At 45.0% G+C, this 23,220-nt stretch overlaps 1 protein-coding gene across 2 annotated transcripts in view; it reads right to left on the reverse strand.

Moving 5' to 3' along the window:
• LOC130585262 (mitogen-activated protein kinase kinase kinase kinase 4-like) overlaps positions 1 to 20,145 on the reverse strand; it is an 82,486-nt gene extending 62,341 nt beyond the window's left edge. For both annotated transcript variants that reach the window (XM_057385683.1, XM_057385682.1), the window contains exons 1-2: positions 19,867 to 20,145; positions 15,052 to 15,117 (exon numbers count right to left, since the gene is read on the reverse strand). In XM_057385683.1, coding sequence (XP_057241666.1) covers positions 15,052 to 15,117; positions 19,867 to 19,908 — 108 coding nt within the window. In that variant the 5' untranslated portion in view covers positions 19,909 to 20,145. The remainder of the gene's footprint in view (positions 1 to 15,051; positions 15,118 to 19,866) is intronic.
• Between the last annotated feature and the right edge of the window lie 3,075 nt (positions 20,146 to 23,220).

A 23,220-nucleotide genomic window follows, 5' to 3' on the forward strand; every position in this document is an offset into this window, starting at 1 on the left:
TAACACTTTAMGACAAAGGCTGCTACATTAATGGAGAAATATTAGGGATATATATTATTTATAAAGAAATACAAATTATTTTAAAACCCTAAAATGTTACTCTGCATTCCAAATTAAAAAAAGATTATCATTTGGTAAAGTTTATAGTATTTATGTGGCAAAATTTTGTAAAGTTTAGTATTTTGTAAAGTTTATAGTATTTATATACTATATAAATGGCAAACATGGCTCAAATATTCAGTGAAAAACAAATTCCTTTCCAAGCAAACACCATTGCCTTATTTCTGTACAAAACAGCTCATTTTATCGCTCCTATTGCTTTTCTCTCACTCCTCATCTAAGAACTGGGAACATACTTTGCACTCACTCTAAGTGAAAATATTAGTTTATAGTTTGGTTTTTTTTTTAATGAAGGTGTAGGTTTTTCAGGGGTAAGATGTAAAAAAAAGAAATCAGGAATTTCTCTCAAGGCCCCTATTTGTGTCACATGTTTWAAGAAACAAACAAAATTATCACTGTAACTCATAACACCACAGAAGATAGCAAAGTTGGCAGTGGTATAGCAGAACTTCCTATTGACTAAAATAGCAACACATCAGCCAAGAGAAGAGATGAGAAAATATAACTTCCACCAGTCACTTAAAATTCTACCCAYGTCCACATTGTCTAGAAGGGAGGGGATGGATAGGGGTCATTTCAACAGCACCAGATCAAATCACCTTSATCTCTGGAGGAAAACGACACTTTTTCACCCATACTGTAAGTGTCTGTACCACAACCCTTATGAACTGTAAAACCCAAGAGGCACCAGAAGCAGTTTTTCTGTCCAGGTTTTTTTTTATCCTTTCAGTTCCCATTTCCTCCCATTGTATGAGTGGAAACACAGATTGTTTGCTTTGCCTAATGTTTGTCTGCGTCTGACTGCAGAGCAGTGGGAAAAGAAAATGAAACAAAGGAACAAATTCAAGYCCTTTCACGAACACAGATTTGAATACCTGTGTTTTTCACAATATCAGTATGTTCACTTGATCACATCACCATCCTCATGCAAAACATGAACCACTCAATGCTGCTGCAAACTTGTATGAGAATGGACTTGGGGCTGATCTTTTGGGATGATGAAATCTGCTCCAGAACAGGTCATTCTCACTGTGATCAGCAAGATCAAGAAAAGCACCAAGCTCTTCTGAAAATACCATTCTAGCCATAATGTGAAGAGGTTTGTCCTCTACTTATTTGAAAAGGGTGGTGTCTGCAGCAGAACACGCCGTGTCATCTTCTGCAGCTCCACGCTCATTTGGAGAGAAGCACCCATTCCTGTGGCTTCACCTTGCTCAGCTAACACAAACACATGGTGCTTCAGGTCTCCAACTGCTGTTTAAAGTTTCTGAACAACGTGAACAAAATACACAAGTAAGAAGAATAGGAACACTCCTCCTGAGCAGGTGAAATCAGGGTAGCCTGTGCTGGGTGTCAGTATGAAACTGAGAGCTGCAGCACACAGAGCACCTCGGAGAAACAACCTTCATCTGTCACATCAGGGCCAGCCTGGCACTCACAGGGTTACCAGAGGCAGAGCTGCTCCTGGTGAAGGACCAGATTCTCACCGACTTTCATTTGGGCCTCTGAGGGGATGACAAACACTGAAGCTCCAGCTCTCCTCTGTTCAAAAGCCATCCAGGTGCTTGAGTTTAGAAGGAACTGCAAAGCCCCGAGTGGAACCTGCTGCCAATAAGGAAAGAAAAGCAACACTTTGGGGCCATATGTGTGTCAAATAACTCAGACAGCAGCACAGTGAATAGGAKGAGAGGTCAGAGAAGCAGGTCGTGCAGTTATCCCATTTTCCTCACACTCCATTTATTGGAACATAAAACCTGATTTTGTTGAAGGCTCAAAATATCAGCATTTGCACAAGTAACAGCTTCAACAGCCTTGCTGTTCATCCTGGGTTTGGTGTTTGTCCTGAGCTTGGTGTTTGTCACACCCTTCACATCTGTCGAAACACTGTCAAGTGTCAATCCAGCCCCAGACACCCCATCAGAAATCTGGTCACCCATCCCTTGCCACCCCTGCCAGGGGCACGGAGCTCTGCAGACACAGCTTTTCTCTGCTCTGGTTGGGGTCAGTGGGCTGGTGGGATGCTCAGGACAGCACAGGGCAGTGGGGATGCAGGACAGTGGGGATTTGGGGGATCTGCAGCCCCAGGGCTCCTCTTGTTGTGAGCAGCAGGGTTGGAACAGAGCCAGCCCTGCACAGCACTCAGGAGCCCAGCATGATTTACCACAGCAAAGGTCTGCTGCACCACAAGTCCATTCATCCAGAAAAATAAACAATTTCGGAAAAGCCTCAGCTCTCACTCTGCAGAGCAGGCGTTGCTGAGGAGCTGAGTTCGGGGTGAGGTACAAATCCCTGCACCCCAGTGAATTGTCACTGCCTGACTCATATGATCCATTTACAGGAGAAAACCTGTCCACAGCACATCTCTGCTGCATGAGGTCACAAGCAGTTAAGTGTGTCCTGCCAGCCCCATCCTGCTGAAAGGAAGTCAGGGCTGGACTGTAGGAGGTCAGCTGATGGGTGGCCAGATTTCTGGAGCAAGAATCCCTCAAAGGAAAGTTTTTTGGCTCACCATCGCTGCAAAGTTACRAAGGTCAAGCTGCACACAGCAATTACAAACCTCATGTTAGGAGAGTCATCTTTTAACTTTTTAAGTGATGCAGCTTTATTAGCCTTCTGTCCCACGTAAACACAACCTTGTRTGCACATGAAGCTCTTAGCAATTATATCACAGAATTTTTAAAACTCCTTCAGCATTCTTGTGAACGGTAACTGTAATGCTGTTGAATTTTCTCTTGCATATAATACAGAAGGTTCTGCACAGGTTAAAATTGTGTTGCTGCAAGCTCCAGCTGAAATGATGACAGACCTACAACCATCTTCAGGGTGATTTACTTTTCCATTCCACTTCTGCTGGTGTTTTCCTCCCACAGACCCAGCACCATGCGGGTCTGCAGCTCTGCAGAYGGCTGTGCAAGCACACACACTGCAGGACAGCCCAGTGCTAACAACTGCCATTAAAAGGGTTTCTCTTACAGTTTCAGTCTTGCCTTCAGTGTTCTTTGGTCAATACCCACCCTGTGACTCTGTTCACCTGAGGTGAATCCTGAAATCAAAAACTTTGCTGACTAATGCCGGCAAGTTCAGAAGATCTGAGGTTTGCCTAGGGAAAGGTCATTTTTCACACATGTACCAAAGTCTTCACAGAGCATTTAACTGAGGAAAAAAAAAAAAAAAAAGACCATCTACTCTCAGTGCCTTTTCATTTGGCTCCATGTGATGAATCCTCTCCAAAAAATTAAAAGGGAGTTAATGAACACAATTAGTCTGTGAAAAAAAATACACAGGCCTCCAGATTTGTGAATGATTTCTGTAAGAGATGAGCTACATGGCACTGATCTCACAGCAGCAGTCARTTCCCATTTCCTTCCAAAATCCTATTGGCCAGATGGTCCACAAAACTCAAGGGAAAATTACTTAAATGTTTGGAAAGGCTTTCAGTATTAAGTTAGTCTCCAAAATGAAACCAGACTACCCTTCTAATTAGTCTTACAAGTGAAGCACACCTCACTTTTCTAATGAATTTAAAACACAGAGGAGATTCCAAGTTCAAAAAAAAATCTGAATTCATTACGAGCCTTGCTGTTATTTTTTTTTCCAAACTGATCTAATCAGCTTCATACAGCAGAAGCCTGGTTGGCAAAGGTTCTCCTCTCAGGCAAACTACAGGTCAGATGCACAGTAATAGTTCCTGAACAGCTACAAGCAGCTACTGTTCAATGCTGTGTCTTCTCAATTTCTGTATTATTTGTAGGGATCGAAGTCAATCACAGCAGGAGAGGAACAAACAGTGAGCTCTTGAGAGGAAGAAAGAAATAAATACCCCTGCAGAATAATTTCAAGAAAATGGCTAAAAACATTACAGCTAAAGAACCRCAGAGCCTTAAGCAATGCAGCCCAGCATAATTACCAGCACACACGAGGCAAAAGCAGCAGTGAATCAYTGGGAGAACTGGTCACAAGAGGTACCAATAATTTCCTGAAATTAACCACTGAACAGCCCTACCGGATTTTGAAACTCTCATCTCTGTCTTGCCATGTTTAAACAAGCCAGGTTCATTCTGTACAGGGCAAGATGAAGCAGTGAATTACACAGGGATGTGTGAGTGTGGGTAAAACAACAGCAGAGCTCCTGTCCAGCCTGTGCCCCTGCCCTCTTCCCATGCACTGCTGCCTACTCCAGAGCTGATGGTGGATTCTCCAAGCACCAAGGTTCTCTCACGCAATTCTGGCCCCACTGATGTTGACTGGACAATCTCGATGATTCTATGCCCAAATGAACTTCTGCTGTGGAGTTTATCACATCTGAACTTGCCTCACAAAAGGTCAAATTTCTCAAACAAAACAAATCTTACTTTACAATAGGGGGRAAAAAAGTGTATATTCAATGGTTTCTCTGTTGGAAAAGGTGTGATTGCACAGATCTTGCCACAAGTTTGAGCCAGAGCTTGAGACGGAAGAAATAAACTCAAGCCACTGCTGCAGCGTGTCCACTTGTGTGAAATCAAAAACCACCCAAAGGTCACTGCTGATGGGAAATGAGGCTCTCCATGAAATACAGRTGAAGGCCAGCTGGAAGCAGGGAGCAGTCACTCCTGTTTCTGATGACCCACATTCCCRTTCTCAGGGACTCGGTGGGATTGCCCTCACTCAGRATTTGTCACACRGAGCTTTCCCAGCACTGGRAAACTCTGGGAACTTCTTCAACRCCAAATACRGACCAAAGTGCACACACAGAAACAYRTATAGAAATATWMAAAACTGCAACACTGAAACCCCTGGCCTGGCCCAAGGTGTCTCAGAGTCAGTGAATCTGCACCAGAACCCTTCCCGTGGTTCAGTCTCAAGCCCAGTTCTCATTTTCCAAGCTCTGAACCCTAAGTGCTTCCTCTACCTCGTAACAGCAGCAACCAGGCCAACCAGCTGCATCACATCTACAGCAGCTGTCAAGAGAGACAAAAACAAAACAGCAAAACAACCTCAACATTCCACAAGGCATCCAGCTAATGCCAGCAACTTGCTGGCTCACATGTGTAATATAAACTWTAAAAACTAGCATTTCTGCTTTAACATTTTCTAGCTGTACTCACTTTAAAATTTACTTTAACCCTCCACAAGTTTCCAAAAAGCTTTCTTTCACAGCTCCTTTGCATATTCCGTCATCTACATCCAGATGCTAAAATACACCATCAAGAGCTCTTTGCTGCTTTGGATAAATCTGATATTACATGCCAGAGGAAAATTTCACAGGATCAACTAAAACTCTATGGCACTGCCAATACATATATTTAAATAGCAGGAATTTAAATAATTAGGTCTCTATTTACAAATAAAGTGTCATTAAAAAGAAAATACATCAAAGTGCATATGGAAACACYGTATCAGAAAAACCATCTCCAGAGTACTTTTCTGCATTGCCTTCCACCTTCTGAACCTTTGGTTCAGGGGGGCACATGAGATTGCAGGAACTTGCACTACCAAAACCAGAAGCTCAGTCAGGCTTTTTTTTTCAATAAAGCAGAATGTATGGGATTGCACTGCTCTTGCATCCAATCATGTTTTAACCCGTCAGCCCATTCCACCAAATCTGAGGTCTCCAGGATGATTCAATTCCTGTGTGCTTTGTGCAAATCAGAGGAGACCAACTCATTTCCTCCTTGCACCACTGAGGTTTACAGAAAATACATTTTTTGACAYGTTTGCACAAAGAAATAAAAACTTACTACATTCAGTAATAGGTATTTGTTTTTCTGTAACTCTTCTAAGAAGGGGTTCTGAAATTAGTCACCTTTAGGGATCGGTTCCCCAGCACCCATTCTGATTTAACATTTACTCTGTAATCAAATGAGTGCAAGGTGAGCACAAAGCACCATCATGCCACTGTTAGCACTTTACATCYTCTCTGAATAGGTCAAACAAATGACATCATGTGCAAAGGACTGGAAAAAAACGAGGTTTCATATAATTATTTTTAAAGACCTGGTTTGCACACATGGTTTGACCCAGTTTAATTAGAAATGTTATTTCCAGCTCAATTTTGTTAAGTGTGGACATGCTCAGTGGCCTGAATCAGGTTTGTTCGTCATTTCCTTTTCACTGMTCCAGCCACACCAGTCATCAAAATGCTTCTCTTCTGCATAACTCTATTTTTGTCCACTTTCACGGTATCTTTAATAGAAGATTATTGCTGAGCTCTTAAAAAAATCTGTTTACTTCTGTTACCAGCTTTCTCCTCTTTTTAAAAGAATTTGTTTTAGAGAAGTCAGCAATAAACACTGCTCAAAAAGCTGACTGGAGTAATGTAATATTTGTATGTCTCACAACTCAGTGAGAACATGGGTTTTACCACTAACTGGAGCAGTAGATACTGGGTGGGTCCAGCTAGTGGTTTTGCYCTCATTGCACCAATATGTGAGAACACGATTTTGTGGCAAGGCATCAGCCTCCTACCTGCTAAAGCTTCCTCTTGTTTTCACCAATTAAAACAAAAAAAAAGAATAAGAAACTATTTTCTGCCAAACCTCAAGAGAGCTGTTGCTCTGCTTCAGCACCAGGTCCAGGCACACGCCCTGTCACAGGACCCACTGGAGCACGGGGGGCTGGGATGTGAAACCTCAGCACAGCACACCTGCAGAAATGCATGGCTGCACCCAAGGCAAACAGCACGGGCAACAATCACAAAATACATTAAAATGTGAAGCCCTCTGTGTCATCTCCTATATTGCAAACATTGCCTGCTAATAAAGGGTCCTTCACAGACAYGGATGTCCTCTTGGCAGGCAGGACACGAGCCTGATGTGGTTTATCAGACCCCAACCAACTCCTGAGCACACCCAGAGAGCTGCCCTGTCAGTGTGGGGGAAAATGCAGAGACAGAGCTTCCCCATTTCTGTCTGATCGTGCTCCCRGTTCTGTAAGGAGAAATCAAAATGCATCATGCCATCTCTGGGGACTTTTTGTGTCACACAATGGCTTGTGACAGCTCAGACAATGGGGCACTGTAGGATGACATCCATGCTAYGTGCCTGGCCATAAAGGAACACAGAAAAGAAAGAATCCCCACTGCTGGCAGATTCTCCTTGATTTACAGGAAGAAACAAACCCTCCAGAAGGTCAGACAGCATTTACACATCTGAGGATTCAACCAAAAGGGCTCCCCATTAGGAATCCCAATTTACAGAGCACAGGGGCATCTCCAGCCCAAACTTCACTGGCACCTACAGCTCCTGTCCAGCCCTGGTGTGGCTCAGCATCGCCTCCAGCCAAGCAGAGGTACCTGGAACCTCTCAGCCACACCTGATAGAGCTGGACAAGAAGGGTATTTCCATACAATAAAGAATTGCTCTATTTCAATATTAATAASTCTAAAAGGGAGAGATCTGCCAGAACTCAGTAAAGTAAGCAATGCAGGATACAGCAACCCCAAAAGCTCAGCCAGCCAGGTATTTCACATCTGTGTGACAACAAGGCAAGCGCCACGCAGGCTCTGACCATCACCCAGCACTGAAAAGGCCATTCTCCTTCATTCCTGGCCAGAGAACTATAACTTTAGTAGATGCAAGAAGCCAAATGACGTAACAAGGCCTGAGCAGGAGCTTGCTGAGACTATTTGAACAGCCTCACCAATGCAGGAGGCGCTTTGCAAATCTGAGCATTCACACAATGTCTGCACATGCTGTCTCCTGCGTGAGCATGAAAATACTGCAACTCCTTCATGCAAGCCAGGGAYACAGGGCATGCAAAGCCCTTCACCAGGTGGGCACCTAGGAACCAACATAATGTAAAGAAAGGAAGAGGGGAACACAGGAAAGGGCGAGTCCCAAATCCTCTCTTTATCCTGCAACCTGTGCTATCAGAGACCTGAGTTTCCAGCCTTTGTTTTGTGTCTTCCTCTATTCAAAACAGCTCTGACCGAAATCTTTCAAGTGACCAAAAGAAAGTTAGYGCATCCTGTTATTCCTTCATCCTTACTCTATTCTCAGACACATTTTTGGAGAGCTGGCCTCCATCCGTGTCTCTTCTCCACATGCAACCCCTTTTTCTGCCCAGGACGCTGTCCCAGTTGGGCACCCAGCAACCCACACGTGAGCTCAGACGCTTTGGGAAGTGTCAGACCTGCTTAGGCTGATGTGCACAGGCACAAAAAGCTCAGTGTGCCCTCAGTGCATCACACTCCCTGCTCACACCAGAACTTCCACACCATCCCAGGCTTTGCTGGGCTCTCTGACCATCCCTGCTCCTCGATTCCTGAGGTGCTGCTGCGAAATTTGGCCATCCTCTACCGGGAGGGACCACAAAGCACAGTCCAGCATCTCTGGAAACAAAGGACCCTCCATCTCTGGGGGATCCCATGGCAGGAATGGTCTGGTGCACCCCAGCCATCCCCTCTTCTACAGGAAAAACTGGAAGGCTCCACCACAGTAATTCCATTTTCCAAGCAGGAGGGATAACRCTGGTTACCCACAACTCCTAACTTCACCCTCTGATAACAATAAAAGGCAATCAGRTATCTACTGATATGATTTGGCTTCTGGGGGCAAAATGTTTGCAAGAAGCCTGTTATGATAAATATTTCATGTTAGGCTGCAAAAAACAAGTATTAAAGCAAAAAAAAAAATTCTAGCTCTTTCCTTTTTCCATATAACGAGACAACATCATGAACAATCTGTGTAAATAATACATCTGAGAATCCATTATCTAAGTCATATGCATATTTATTTCATGTTGGTTTTGTTGCATATTTTAGTATAATTGTTCACAGGTTTAAAGCCAGGAGTGAAACAGAAGKAGACAAATCTACTGCATCAGAAATAATCAGTAAACTGGTTACTCTTGTGATTTTTAAATACTGAGGAAAAGCCTTGCTAAAATTCAGCATACCAAATAAGAAAGATATCTGCATTTTACTGAAATTGAGGAATTTTCTTTCCAGAAGGCCACCACACATTTCTCTTATGCCCTTTTCCTCTAAATGTTTCCACTTTTAACAACAGAGATAGAAGACAAAATGGCATTAAAAAAGCTCATATCACCTATAGCAATTACATGGTCAGAAAATGAAATTTAGTAAATTCCAGTATTCAGTAAATACCAACAAAATGTCAGTGTTTTGCCAACTGGTCTCACTTTTGGTTGCAAACACTCTTCTCAGGATGGAAAGTCAGAAGAATTTGCATTAATATTCGCATTTATTCTTTGTCATGCCACATTATTTCAGAATGACAGCACCTTTCTCCCCCAATCTATTAAACATCCTGATGAATCTAAAAGTATGCTCAAATGAAGCAAATGAAACGCAATGTTTTGACTTTTCCGAAGCAAAGTTTGAAAACCAAAGCCAACTCATTTCTTGAAATTTCCCCACTAGGGTTTCCCTTGAACTCACGTTTGGATTCAAGTGAAACTGTTTTCCAACAGTTGCTAACCAATTCCCACAAATCACCTCCAAAAGCACACTAATTCCTCCTAACCACAACCCCAAGATGCTTCCCAAAACCAAGAGCTGCCTCCATTTTAACAGCTGCACTCACACAAAGAGCTCCATTTCCAGAAAATTCATGGGTTTTATGATGGGAAAAGAGAAGCAAGATCTCCTGAGACACAGCTGCCCACATCARYCCCTCTGTAACCTTTATGGGAGGTRAAGGAACTTYATGGGAGSCCCTAAAGGCACTGCCTGAGACAACCCCAGCTATCACACAGCAGTGAATAACATTATTTATGCAGGACACTGAAAAGGTCACAGTCTGCTACAAAGTGTGTCCTCTGGACTGCTCACTCTGTAAGATCTCAGAAGTTACTAAAATGTAGTGTTTTCATGGGTAGGAAATAGGGGATGGTGAAGAAACAGCCTTTGAAAAGGTGCTTCTAAATGAAATCTTGAAAACCTTTTGGGAATCCCACAAGGTCAGTAGGTTACAAGGGCAGACTTCTAATGCACAGGCTTTGAAGAATAAAAAGYGTACTACAAACAGCTAAAAAATAGTTTTTTCTTCAATTTTAGGAAACCAGCTGACACGTTGCTCCTTTTATGATGCTTTACTAGCTATAGCCCAGGGGACCAAAGAAGGACTTCCAAAAAAAGTGCATTTTCCAGGACATTAAAGCAGRTTTGGAAAGTAGAATTCATAAGGAGCTCCAAGAAAGAATCAGAGTCGCAGAGCTAAGGTGACATGTCCTCACCAGGCTCTGAAGTCCAGCAGTTCATTTTGAAAAATGTTGWTACTAAAGCTAACCTGCCACGGGAATCAGCTCAAACACCGATAAACAACACATTAAATCTGCTGCTGTTTAAAAYTGAGTAACATCCTGTCATTCACTCTGTGACTGTCATAGCTCATTACGTRTCTGGAAGGTTTTCTGGACTGCAAATACAGAATTTCTTATAAGTTTTCACCCACTTCCACTRATTCATTTTGAAGAAGAGATAATGTGTACAATGAAAATATTTGTGAGTAGGTCAGAAACAGCAAAACTCAGAACCCATGAAGCACTGGYCACTCAGATTTGTATCTGCACTGTCAGATTCTGGATGCTACTGAGCAGTCAGGATTACTGAAATCAATGTCAATAGTGAGGTTCTCAAAGCACAGCAAAGTGCTCAAGCAGGGAATGAAGAGCTTGAACTATTTCCTACTGTGCTCATATTACCACCAGTGCATTTTTAGCACGTTCTCTTACCTTCAAAATAGCATGACCCAGTGACAAAATCTGAACTGTTACGCAACATGAGCTCAAAATGCCAACAGTTCAGGATGAAAATGCATTGTACTCTCCCACATGGACTTTTAGGTCCAAAACATGGAGGACCTGAAAGCAGCAGGCCTGCCAACAAATTATTTGCAAGGATTTCACTACTCTCTAATGGCTGATATGGCACATCTAATTATTGTACATTGCTCTGTTCAGCCAGAGCCTTTATTGTATACAGGCACTCCACAGTTGAGAGGTTTTTTCACATCCTTACTCATCTATTTTTGATMAACTAGTCTAACTCTTAAGAATCTTAATTGAGTTCCTCTGAAATATTCACTAACTAGAACCAGGACTTCACAATTTGCTAATTAATTTCGCATGTTTGATCCATTATTGTAAAATCCAGTGCTGAATATAGTTTGGCACTGCCATGCAAATAGGCAGGGAAGCCAAGATTGAAAAAACCCAAACACAACGCCAAAACCCTAAAAAACCTCAGCACAAAAATGCTCCTGGGTCTGACAACTGAATGCACAAAATAAGCTAACTATTTTATATATACAGTTCAGATCAAAGTTATTCCTCCTACTTTTTTTTTTGTATCCTCCAAGTTAGTAATCCCAATTCTTACATCCAAATGGAATTTTCCCTGAGCAATCCATTTGCCCKGTGCATCCCTGTACTGGCACTTCCTATACAAACCATCATTAAAGCACTTTAAACTGTGACTAGAATGCCCTCAACCTTCTCTGCCCTAGGTTGGAAAAATCCAATTCCTTCAGCCTTTCCTTTCTTCAACCCACTGAATGTTTGTCATGGGGACAAGATAACCAGCTCTTCTACCAAAAACTGAAATAAAGCAGACAAACAAGCTGGTGTTTTACCAGCTGCTGGTGAAACAGAGAGTAGCATTTTGTCATTTCTGTAGAGTACAACTGATTTCCCTCCTTGACTCATCAAAATCTCAGTGCCTTGAAGACTCAGAATGGCTTGGAAACTCTAACTGACCACAAACGGTGATAAAACAACCCAGGATTATGCATCATTTTCAACGTCTCTGCAGCTCTTCAGAGACTCTGAAATTGCACTTCAGCCCCAAGACACAATCTTTAGAAAGTGGCAACTTCTGATCCACCCACAGAAGGGATGGTTTTGAAGTTCTCAGCTTAGACACATTCACATCTATAACACTTCATAACTTAGCATGGTCTGCGGATTCATTCCATGCACTGCCCAGTCTCAAAGAACCCCATCCTGCTTCTCCCCACCACTCCCAACACAAATTACTTCAGCCAATTATTCAGCGAAATGGAATATGAAGAACTTAACAGAAATTGTTTAAGATAAATGGAAAAGCTCTATTTATGTTTAGCTGCACTCCTGCCACTGTACATCAACAGCAGAGTAACTCATAGCTCACGTCAGCAACTGAAGCACAATTCAAAGCCAAAAATCAGCTGTGATAAAAAAGAAAAAAAACAACAAAAAAACCCCAACCAAAATCCCATACACTTCCTTACTGAGACCTGCTTCCTTTTTGCATCCAGTGCCTTATGTGACTGCAAAGAAATAAAAATATCAGTTGTGCAGGGCCACTACAGGAAAGAAGGGTTACTTCCACCCCTGCTAAGCCACAGCAACAGCGCTGCTGCTTCTTCACCAGCTGCATTACTGGGAAGCTTCATCTTCCCTCCTGACTCTCACAGTTCCAAACAAAACACCTCTCTCAAGTTCTCCAGGCCCTCAGACTCTGTTTTGCACACACAGCAGCTGCAAATCTGTCAGGGTTCATCACCAGCCTGCAAGATCATGTGCCAAAAATCACCAGCCCCTGGAACTATCCAAAGACATCGGCCTCTCCTTCCCTTTCTCACTCAAAAATGCCAAGCCCAGGAGAAGGCCAATCCACATCCTGAAACAAAGGAAGACAAAATCCCCAATCAGGTACCTCTGGACATGAGAAAACAAGCAGACTGCACAGATGATGTTGCTGACCTCATCTGGCCCATGAAAACTTTTGAAGGATGAGGRCTCTCAGCATGGTTGAATGGGGAGGATTAGGAACAATTCCTCTTTATCTTGAGGAGTGAAAGAACAGAGTGGCTATWAACTCCAGGGCTCAGGAAGAACTGTGTCAGCCAAACACTTCAAAAACAGCAACCTCTTCAGCTGCCCCCACATCTCCCTTTCCCCATTTACTCACAGAAAAACGACCCTGCACTGAAAACTGGAATACAGAAAATAATGAACAGGCTGCTACAGAAGAYACACCTTTCATCAAAGATTATGAAACTAACAGCAGAAGTCTTTGAAAAAAATATTTCACTTCCTCCAAAATAGGGTTTAGTCATTCCTAAACACACAAGAACAGATCAAGACACAACTGCTCTACACCAAGGGTGATGCACCATCCCCATCCAGCACTACAGAGCCATGGAGCCCGTAAAACACACGGGAGTTTGTGAGGCAAAGAACTCACAACTCTCCCATCTCAGCAGATCCCAAGAAATTACAGGTGACACCGTCACCCCTCACTTCCTCCCAGAGAACACTGAGAGTTGTCAAAAAAATCTGCTGGCTTTTAGTCAGTTATTATACACAAATCCCAATTTTATARCATTTTCACACAGCTTTAGCATTATTATGGGTACAATTTATACCTCTTCCATTTCATTTTAAAAGACCCTGAACTGGAACTGGTCTGAAATAATTTAGTATGAACAATACTCTCCTTCAATAAATCTGCTAAACATTGTTTTCCAAATCTAATGATGAATCCTCAAAGTTTTATTTTCATTTTTATGGAGTTGCATATATTAAAATATGAATCATCTTCACAGACAACAAAGCAATTTAGTAATTCTGAATATAATTTATTTAGCCTAAAATAAGCTTTTCTTYGAATATGTGCAAATTTCCTTGTGTRGTTTCTGAATGTATGGAAGAAYTTAACACCCCTGGAGAATAAAAACGTGCTCTAATGATATGGGTAAAGTGTATGGATAACAGAGACTACTTTATGACTTGAATATTTATGATCACAAGCCTATACTAGACAAACTGCAAAATTATTCCAGGATTCCATTTATTCACTCTATCAGTCCTAGCATTTTATAGACCAGTGGACTACACARAAGTTAAAAAGAAAAGTGAGACTCAGCCTAACTTCTCATGGCCCTGCAGAGCAGTTGTTCCCCTGCAGCAGCTCTCCTGAGAACACACACGCGCTCCTTCCTGCTTCTGCCATCATTAGGCAGCTGATGCACGCTCAACATCCATAAAAGATGACAAGATTTAAATTTTTCTTGCCCAATCGAAAATAAATCCAGACACAAAAAGCCAACTATTTCACAGAAAACTCAAGACGTTTGGGTTCTTTTTACAGGTAAAAAGCAACAGCACCCCTGAATCTCTCCCGGCACAAAGAGCCTGTCCCACACAAGGACTCGCCAGGCAGGGACTGGTCAGCAGTGGGACCTCAGGGAGAAGCAAGACCACACTCACTCCTGTGCCACTGCTCTTCTGATGTACCTCCAAGGGCTCAGCACACGGCCCTTTCCTTCCTCTGTCTTCATTCTCCACATGGCAACTTGGTTCCCTATTTAAATCACAACTATTCCCCTTTCTTAAATCATTTTTAAGGAAGGCTTCCCAGTGAAAGAACACTTTTCCAGGCTACTTGTTGTAACTAAAGTAAACTGAGCACTGTGCTGTGGCAAACAATGTTAATTGCTGTAGTTTCTTGACTGGTGGCTCTGCTTTGATACTGCAGTGACAAAGGTAATGACAGAAATCAAAGAGTTCATTGCCTGCCTGCAGAGCAGGGTTAATTGACACCTCTGTCTCGCTGTTTGAGTCTTGAGCTCCACTCAATCCAGGCCAAATTTAGCCATCGCTGATGTAAATTTCTGCCAGACACCTTTTTAACAATCTTGAAAAAGAGAAAATAAGCACAGAAATAAGGGACAGGAAAAAAAAAAAAAACCAGGGCAGAGGAAGTCGGTAGAAAAGCCAATAAGTTTATGTGTCCTGTGGCAGCAAAGAGACACAAAAACAGGACAGAAGGAAGGGCTGGAGAATTTCACAGGCTGCAGCATTTTGCATTATGCAGAAAAGAAAGCAAGATAAACCATTATTACCAAATATTACTGGAAAAACTGTCAGCCTTCTTAAATGGTGCTCATTTCTGCTTCAGCAAATACAGCTTTACAGCATCATAAATTATAGAGTCATCCAAACCTTATAGACTTGTCCATATGTCCCATTTCCAACAACCTGCACCAGTTCAAATATTCCCGCAGGGTCCTGCAAAAAGCAGAAGAAATAACATTATTTGGATTAGAGCAACCACTTCATAAKAGAGAGTAATTGTAGACCATCAAAATGAAATTCTGAGGCACATCTCCTAATGATCTGCATTGCACAATAAAGGGGAAATTCACAAATCACAGGATAAGAAATGCATTAAAGTTTTTAGACAAATTTCACAAAACTCTATACACAAAACAACTCAGTAAGATTTGCAGGATGGCACTACAGCAGATACAAGAGGTAAATGAAGGTGTGTGAAAAAGACAAGAACTCAACTGCTGACTCAGCTTACCAGCAGAACAAGGAAAAACMTCCAGGATTCCTAAGCCCTACCACACTGAGCTAGCCTGGAGGCTGAGCTGCTGTTCTCTGCTGGGAAACACTTGGCAGGAGCTGTGCAACCCAGGAAAAAAACCTAAAGAGCAGAACTGAAAAAACRACAGTGTGAAGTACCTGACCCCAGTTACCTTGGAGAAGGGAAATGCACCAACCCAGGCAAGCTTAACTTACAGGCTGAGAGCACTCAACGCTCTGTTCTGCAAACACAACAAAGTGAATTTGACCCAGGTATTAATCCCTTGGCTTTGAACCCAAACTAGATTGCTGTTAATTTACATAAAAGATTAATGAGTCAGGTGATGAAGGTACCATTCCACTTGAACCATTTTCCAYCCTCCTGCTACAGCACCAGTTGTTCCAACACCAACCACTGCAGATGTTCTCCTCCAGCAACGCTGCAGCCCCCAGGTACAGACAGCCCATCTTGTTCCAAGGCATGGGCAATGCTCACTCCTGAATGACTGAGTACATTAAAAAATCTGGTGCTTCAGTTAAAAACCTCACTTGAGAGATTTATATAAAACCATTAAGAACTCAAGAGACCAGTTTCTTGGTTTCTGGCTAAGCCATTTATCACTCTGYTCATTTCTTGCTATGGTATCACTGAGAGTTTTATATAAAATATTATTAACTCCATGTGTCAGTTTTACCACATCTGTTTCAGCAATCTGTCATGTCAGTTGATGCCTGTTGGTACTGCTGAAGGATGTGATACAGAAAAATATTATCTCAAAAATACAATTTCTAAGCCCCTGGTTGCAAAACATCCCTTTTTTAAAGGTATCAAGCTACTCTCTCCACTCCACTTATATGTTAATGTTTTAATATAAGTAATTCTTTCTTCATATCTGATATGGAAATATTTGCCTTGGCAAAATCCCAGTGGAAACATACAGGCTTCTTTTCTGAGCAGATTCTGCCTTTATTGGCATAACTGTCATGATAAATGGCAAGAGCTTTCAGAGCAACATAGCCCAGACTTCCACAGCTGAAAGAGTTCATTTGGTTTTACCTTTGACTTAAATGAGTTTTAATCGTAAACCTCCTGGACTGTCAACCTTACAACACTTTTTTTTTTAAAAAATGCAATGCATAACCAGATCAAGATGACTTACTTTTGACCCATGCAGGCCAGTCTGTGTATTTTTTTTTCTGTCTCTTATTTTAAAACAAGTTAGTAAGCTTCTAGGCTTAAACCCCAATTCCAAAAGCCCTCATTCAAAACAGAACTAAAATTGGTAACATTCACATACGGACTTGGATCCAGGCATAGGAATGCCTACAACACTGGATCTCAGTGAAGTGTTTTCCTTTGTTCTCATTTCCTCATTTTACATTTTCACTAGTCTGGGTATAAATGAGACAGACATTGCTTCAGTGGGGCTAAAGTCACAAATATTCCATTGCTACTGCTAAAGCAACTGCTGGGTAGTACAAACCTCTGCTCCACGTGCAAACTCCCCACAGGACTGTGCAGTGGGCTGCTCGTGGTCCAGGCAGTGACACCCCCAGCAGCTCTCTGAGGAACTCTTCCAGTAAGAGCTTTCATGCACAATATTTACTGAACTCCATGGGAAGCACGGGCAGCACCCTAATTCCTCACCTCTTCTGCAAAAAGCAGCACTGCTGAATTAAGAAGAGCCCACAGTGCACAGAAACCCAGARGAACCTAAACTGAATATTTAACTCAGACTTTGCAACTGTCCCTCTCACTTCAATGTGTGCTGCCTTCATTCTTATTCTCCAACCTTAGTTATTTTGCAAATACAGTAATTTAAGTGCCTCAAAATTATCTTCTCTTCCCCCCCTCAATATATTTCATTCTGATTTAGCATCCTAACAGACTGCTTCTGAAGGCTTCTGACACTCTAGGAAAAACCCAAACAACTACCTAAATAAATATTAGCACTAACTTTTAATACAGTGAAAATCCTACCCTGTCCTTGCTGGCAAATTGAGTATTAACATCTCAAGCCTTCACAGCTGAGTGCAGCCAAAACACTTGGCCATTGCTCTTCTTTTAATCAGGACACCAGAGGGAACCAAGGCTTGTTACGAGTCATAAAGGATATTAATCTGGGCTCTGACTTTGGTCCTTGGATTGCCCTTGTTTGCCTGGATATCAGCACTGCATTGTCTGCTGGCATTCTTCACAATGGGCCACTTTTTAATTATCTTGGATTTGGGTATCATCTCTGATGTAGTGCTTCCTCTCAGCCACCACTCAAACCCATGGTCCAGCTAACCCTTCACCAGCCAAATTGCTGGATTCCCTTTGAAAGATGCCCAAATCCTGGCCTGAGCATTCACCCCTCTAAGGTTCATTCCCCTAACACATTGTACCATGTGGTGGCCACCTTGCTTTCCCTCAAGTCATCTGCAGAGTGCTCCAAGGCCAAACCAAGGCTGCTGATCCAGAGGCACCCAGGCCACATCCATCACCTCTGCAAGAGGAGAATGAGAAGCGACACACACTGCAAGAACCTGACCAAAACACACTTTCCACATCTCTGCAGCTAAACAAGATAAAGTTTTCTGAAGAGTGAGTGCTGCTACAGGATCTCTGCACCCCAGGACAYAATGCAGCCTTCAGGGGCTTTTCARCACCTGCTGCCCTGGTCAACCCGGCAACATTAGGAAACTGCAGGCCCCCTTCTTTCCAGGAAAAGGGGAAAACCCTGGCAAACTTCCATTTGGAGGGGAGCAGGGTCACCTCCTGCAGTTTGAAAATGACCCCGCTGACAATTGTGGGAGGCTGAGCACAGGGAGCTCCCAGCGGCCCCAGGAACACCTCAGACAAGGCAAAGCACTGGTCTTTAAACCATTTCCACAGCTCAGCCTCGCCTGCCTCCCATTTCCCACTCAGCACAAGCCCCAAACTAAGGCTGCTGACGTGTTCAAAAGGTTTTTTCCAAAAGGATACATTTATCCCTTCCCCTGAAAAGGCTGAAACTTGCAGTGCTCTCAGCCTTTGGAGGCTGTGAATCAGATGGTTGTGACACAAAGCCTGCTGTCAGCTTTGCAGAATGACACTTTTTCAAACTTACAACATTTTCTTACTTATTTAAGGAGGTGAGATTCATCTGCTAAATCTCCAAAGAAAAAATTCCATGATTCTGCCTTACACCCCTAAGCAGAGCCACATTAAACTCCTGCTTGCTTAGCCCAAAGCCTTTTGCCATCCTCACAAACTTTACTGTCCCTGCTGCTTTTCTTCTTTCTGCCTCCAGTCTGGAACACCCTCCTCGCCATGTGATTACTGCAAAGTCTTCTCCCAGCCCTCTTTTTTTTTTTTTTTTTTTTTTTTTTTTTTCCCCTGGTATTTTTAGAAAGTAGCTTGCTTTAGTTTCACTGTCTGGGGATGACTGCTTTTCGCCACAATTGAACTCTTCCCTCCTCTTCTGTTGAGAGCACTCCACAAAAGCTCTGTCTGGTAGGAAGGGCTGCTCTGCTCCGTGGTCAGCTCCTGCGTAAAGGCCAAGTGGAGCTCAGGGGCATCACACACAGCCCTGTTACCTTTTCGTGGATGTGAAACACTGACAGCACAGCTTACAATGTGACCAAAGTTTGCCTTACATTAAAAACATAAGAGGATAACAATAAAAATTCACTGCAAACTAGATGAATGCTGACTTTTTTAGGTTGGAGGGAGGAAATAAAATATCACAAGCTTCAACAACAAAAAAGCCAAAAAAAAGCCCAAACCCCACGCACATATTTTTTTCCAAAGAACCTAATTTCTCATTTTGTCTCCACAGCATTCATGACACCTTCAGGGATGTCGGTAGGAATTATTTATTACCCCGGCAGGGGAAGGAGCCTCCCCGGTGCAGCGCTCTCAGCCGGGCAGCGCAGCGCTCCCGCGGGACCCTCGCTCCGGCGACGGCAGCGCGACCCCTGGAGCCGGCGGGACCGGAAAAAAACTGGGGATGCGGGACCGAGAGAGCCCCGGGGATGGAGGACCCCGAGAACCCCGGGGATGCGGGACCGGAGGAGCTCCGAAGCTGCGGGATCGGGGGAGCCCCGAGGCTGCGGGACCGGAGGAGCCCCGAGGCTGCGGGACCGGAGGAGCTCCGAAGCTGCGGGACCGGGAGAGCCCCGGGGATGCGGGAACGGGAGAACCCCAGGGATGCAGGACCCGGGGATCCCCGAAGCTGCTCCCCCGCGCTCCTCGGGTATCCGCGCTGCCCGTGCGGGCACGGAGGCATCGCCCGCTGTCCCCATCTCCACCGCGGATGCCCCACGGCCCCGCACGGCCGTTCCGCAGCGCCGGGCCCCCTCCGTGAGCGGTACCACGGGGGAAGCCTCGCACACCCGGCGGGGAAGAGCAGCGGCAGCCCCGAGCCCGGCGTCGGTTCCCCGCCCGCCGCAGCCCCGCCGCGGGGCAGCCCCGGCCGTCCTTACCCGCAGCGCCGCCAGGTCGATGCCGTCCAGGCTGCGGGCCATGGCTCCCGCCCCGAGCTAACGGTGCCGCGGGCGGCCCGAGCCGGCCCGGCCGTGCCCCGGCGGGCGCAGGGAGCCGGGCATGCCCGGCCGGCCCCAACGCCCTCCCCGGCCCGGGCGGCCGCCGCCGGCAACTTTGGCGGAGGGAGCAGCTCGGGAAAGTTTGCGAGGAAGTGACGTGCGGCGCCGGCGGGGGTCGGGGCCACCTGCCGCGGACAGGCGGGCTGCCCGTGGGGCGGGAATGGGGGGATCGCCGCTGGAACGGGGGAGTTCCCCGGCACGGACCGCCCCACGCGGGGCCGGGAGGGCCGGGCCGGGAGCGGGGGATCCCCGCACGGCTCACGGGGCGGTGCAGCCGCCTCCAGCGGAACCCCCAAAGTCCCCAAAAAACTGCAGTGACAGCGTGCACAGAAAGGGATTTTATACACACGCACACGCTGAGACACTGCCAGCCCCTTCCCCGCGGGTGACGGGCGCTGCGAGCATGAGCCCACGGCCGCGATGCTCCAGCGGTGCTCCAGGGATGCTCCAGCGGTTCTCCAGCGGTGCCCCCAGCGATGCTCCCAGCGATGCTCCAGCGGTGATCCAGCGGTGCTCCAGGGATGCTCCAGCTGTGCTCCAGCAGTGCTCCAGCGGTGATCCAGCGGTGATCCAGCGGTGATCCAGCGGTGATCCAGCGGTGATCCAGCGGTGCACGCAGCCCCGCAGCCCCACGCGGAACAGGGCACTGCCCCGAGTGCCCCGGGCGGCTCCACCGCGGCTCCATAACCCCCACTCCTGCCCCCGTCACTGGGACCACGGACAGAATACACCGTTCAGCCGTGGTGTAACAGGCTGAAACGACTTGAAGGTGTTTTTGGGCCTCGAATTTAGAGACAAAAATTAAGTAGAAATGCACAATTCTGAGACAAAGTCCTTAAACATCCCTGAAGGATGCTCAGGGCATTGTCCGCTCACAGTGAGCAAGCAAAGGGGGTGAAATTCCGAATCAGTACTTTCACAGTTGCAGACATAAAATCAAGACAAAGTGGTCAAAGTGTCTTTGGGGCCATTAGCACACCAGGATGGCTGCAATGCCAGCRGCGAGGGGCAGTGTTGTAATAAAGGCATTTGGCAATTTCCTTGAAAGAAATGCTGGTGTATCACTCAGCCTCAAACCATTCTGGTGGAGCAGCCCATGCTGGGTACGATATCGCTGACATGGCCCTGGGTTTGTGCTCTCTGCTGGCCTATGGGCCATGGAGAGGCACTGCTGGAGAGTTGAGGCCAATCACTGCGTTAAAATCTAAATTTGTGGAAGAACTGAATGTGTAGTGTGGCGATGTACAATGCAGCAGAAATCTGCACACAGCAACAGCCCAGCTCCCTGCTTTCCCCTGGGCAGCATTTACAAAATTGTGGCCCTCATGTCACCTTTGACAAAGCCAAGCCAGAGCTTTGCTCCCCATTCGAGCCTTCCTGCCTCGCATAAATCCATCATTAGCCTTTTTGCTTGCATTATTTCTCACAATCCCTATTTATCTCTTCTCTCTAACCTTCAGGCTGTCCTTTGTCTCCTGCCACTTTCCGCTTCCTTCCTGCCTCCCTGGTGAGAGCTGGTGTGAAACTCCCGCCTGYTGTCCACCCAACGCCCTCTCTCCTGCTCCATCTCTTAGATCCTTTGCAAGAATTAATCCTGCCTGCCTTGCTCAACTCTGGCAAGTGCTCCAACTTTAGGATTAACTTTTATTTGACAGAAAACTCTACCCAAAAATGAGATGAAAATCTCTGTTTAGAAGTATAGCATGGCTTGTAGTCTCTGCTTGTCTCTGCTRCGTGTTTTTATCACCACGTTTCATTGCCTTCCCCCTGCACCCTGCTGGGAGTTTCTGTGGGTGCTCCAGCCCCACTCTCACCACCGCAGGCTGAGCAATTCTTCCCTTGCTGTTGAGGAAGGCAGAGCATCATTAACCCAACAAGGCCTTGCAGGTCTAACAGAAGGTTAAAGCCAGCAGCTGGTTTTGTCAGCGRTATTCACAGATCTGCTGAGGCTACAAACGGCACCAGGACAAGGCTGCTTTTCAGAGCAGAACCAAATTTACAAGGCCTGGGTTCTTCACCAGCTTGCTGAGTGGTTCTACAGGCACAGAAATGTGCTCCAGGTGTCCCCCGTGCCCTCCTGCCCTGCCCTGCTCCTGGCAAATCCTTCCCCAAGCCCTGATCACACAGGGTGCTCGTGCTCTTGTGACCTGTGAGCAGGTTCACCTTGCTCTTCTGCATGAAGCTGTGTGGCAGAGTAACTCCAGGAATCAGAAATGCAATGTGTAAGTGCAATTGTTAATTAACTAGAAACCCACAACATTCTCCTTACCAATAATAAAAAGTGAATGAGTTCCCTTAATAATAAATTCAATTAAAAAATGCCAAACAACCAAAGCATAACAAACACAAGAGACAATTAAATGCTATCAGTGCAGCTTTCCACTCCAAAAGCTGCAATCARAGCCCTGAAGCCAAATTCAGCAACCACAGACCTGAACATAAAAACCTTTCAAATGTCTATGTGCATGCAAAGGATGTTTTGTATTAAAAGGGAAGTGCAAGAATGAAGGGGGAAGAACTTCCTTTGTTTCAGCAAAGGAAATGCCATTGTACCCCACAAGTACTGGGCTAATCCTGAGCTCTTCTCCCAGCATCCTAACACAGATTTGGGTCCATAATAATCCCAATAGTAACTGGCCCTGCCAGATGTGACAGTAAAGGAAGGGAGTGTTTCAGGCTGAGGCTGGAATTGAGCTGCTGGCTTCTTTCCTTCAATTTTGTTTACATTGGCTCTCAGTTACAGGTGTGAAGCTGGCAGAGAAATAAACAAGAGGATAACTCACAAGAGAGCAGGATTTCTGGTCTACAGGAAAATAACAGCTTCTTAAAATGGGGGTTTAGCCTGAAAAGGACAAACTGACTCATAGCAGCATTTCTCAGTTCTCTCAACTGTGAATTTAGAATAATTATCATTCAGAAAAAAACTCCAGCACACATGGTCATCTTCTTGAAATACTCATCCAGATGCTGCTCAGGGAATGGATATCCCTGCCACTCCCAGGGCTGTGGGAACAGCCAGGCTCAGCAGCTCATGCCACATCTGTGACCCCAGAGCCAACCCTCTGCCTGGGCTTCCCAGCATTTTCAGGATACAAATCCAATTCTGCATTACTTTTGGGTTTTATATGAACTGGAGATTTTAGACATTTCTTCAGGGCACACCTCTTGGCTGGCTAAGATWGCTCATTAAAAGACTTTACAGGCTTGTATGGAGCCCAGATATGTCTGGGTGCT

This window comes from Malurus melanocephalus, unplaced genomic scaffold (genome assembly GCF_030028575.1).
Source record: "Malurus melanocephalus ecotype Western Australia unplaced genomic scaffold, MMel_1.1 scaffold_855, whole genome shotgun sequence".
Lineage (NCBI taxonomy): Eukaryota > Metazoa > Chordata > Aves > Passeriformes > Maluridae > Malurus > Malurus melanocephalus.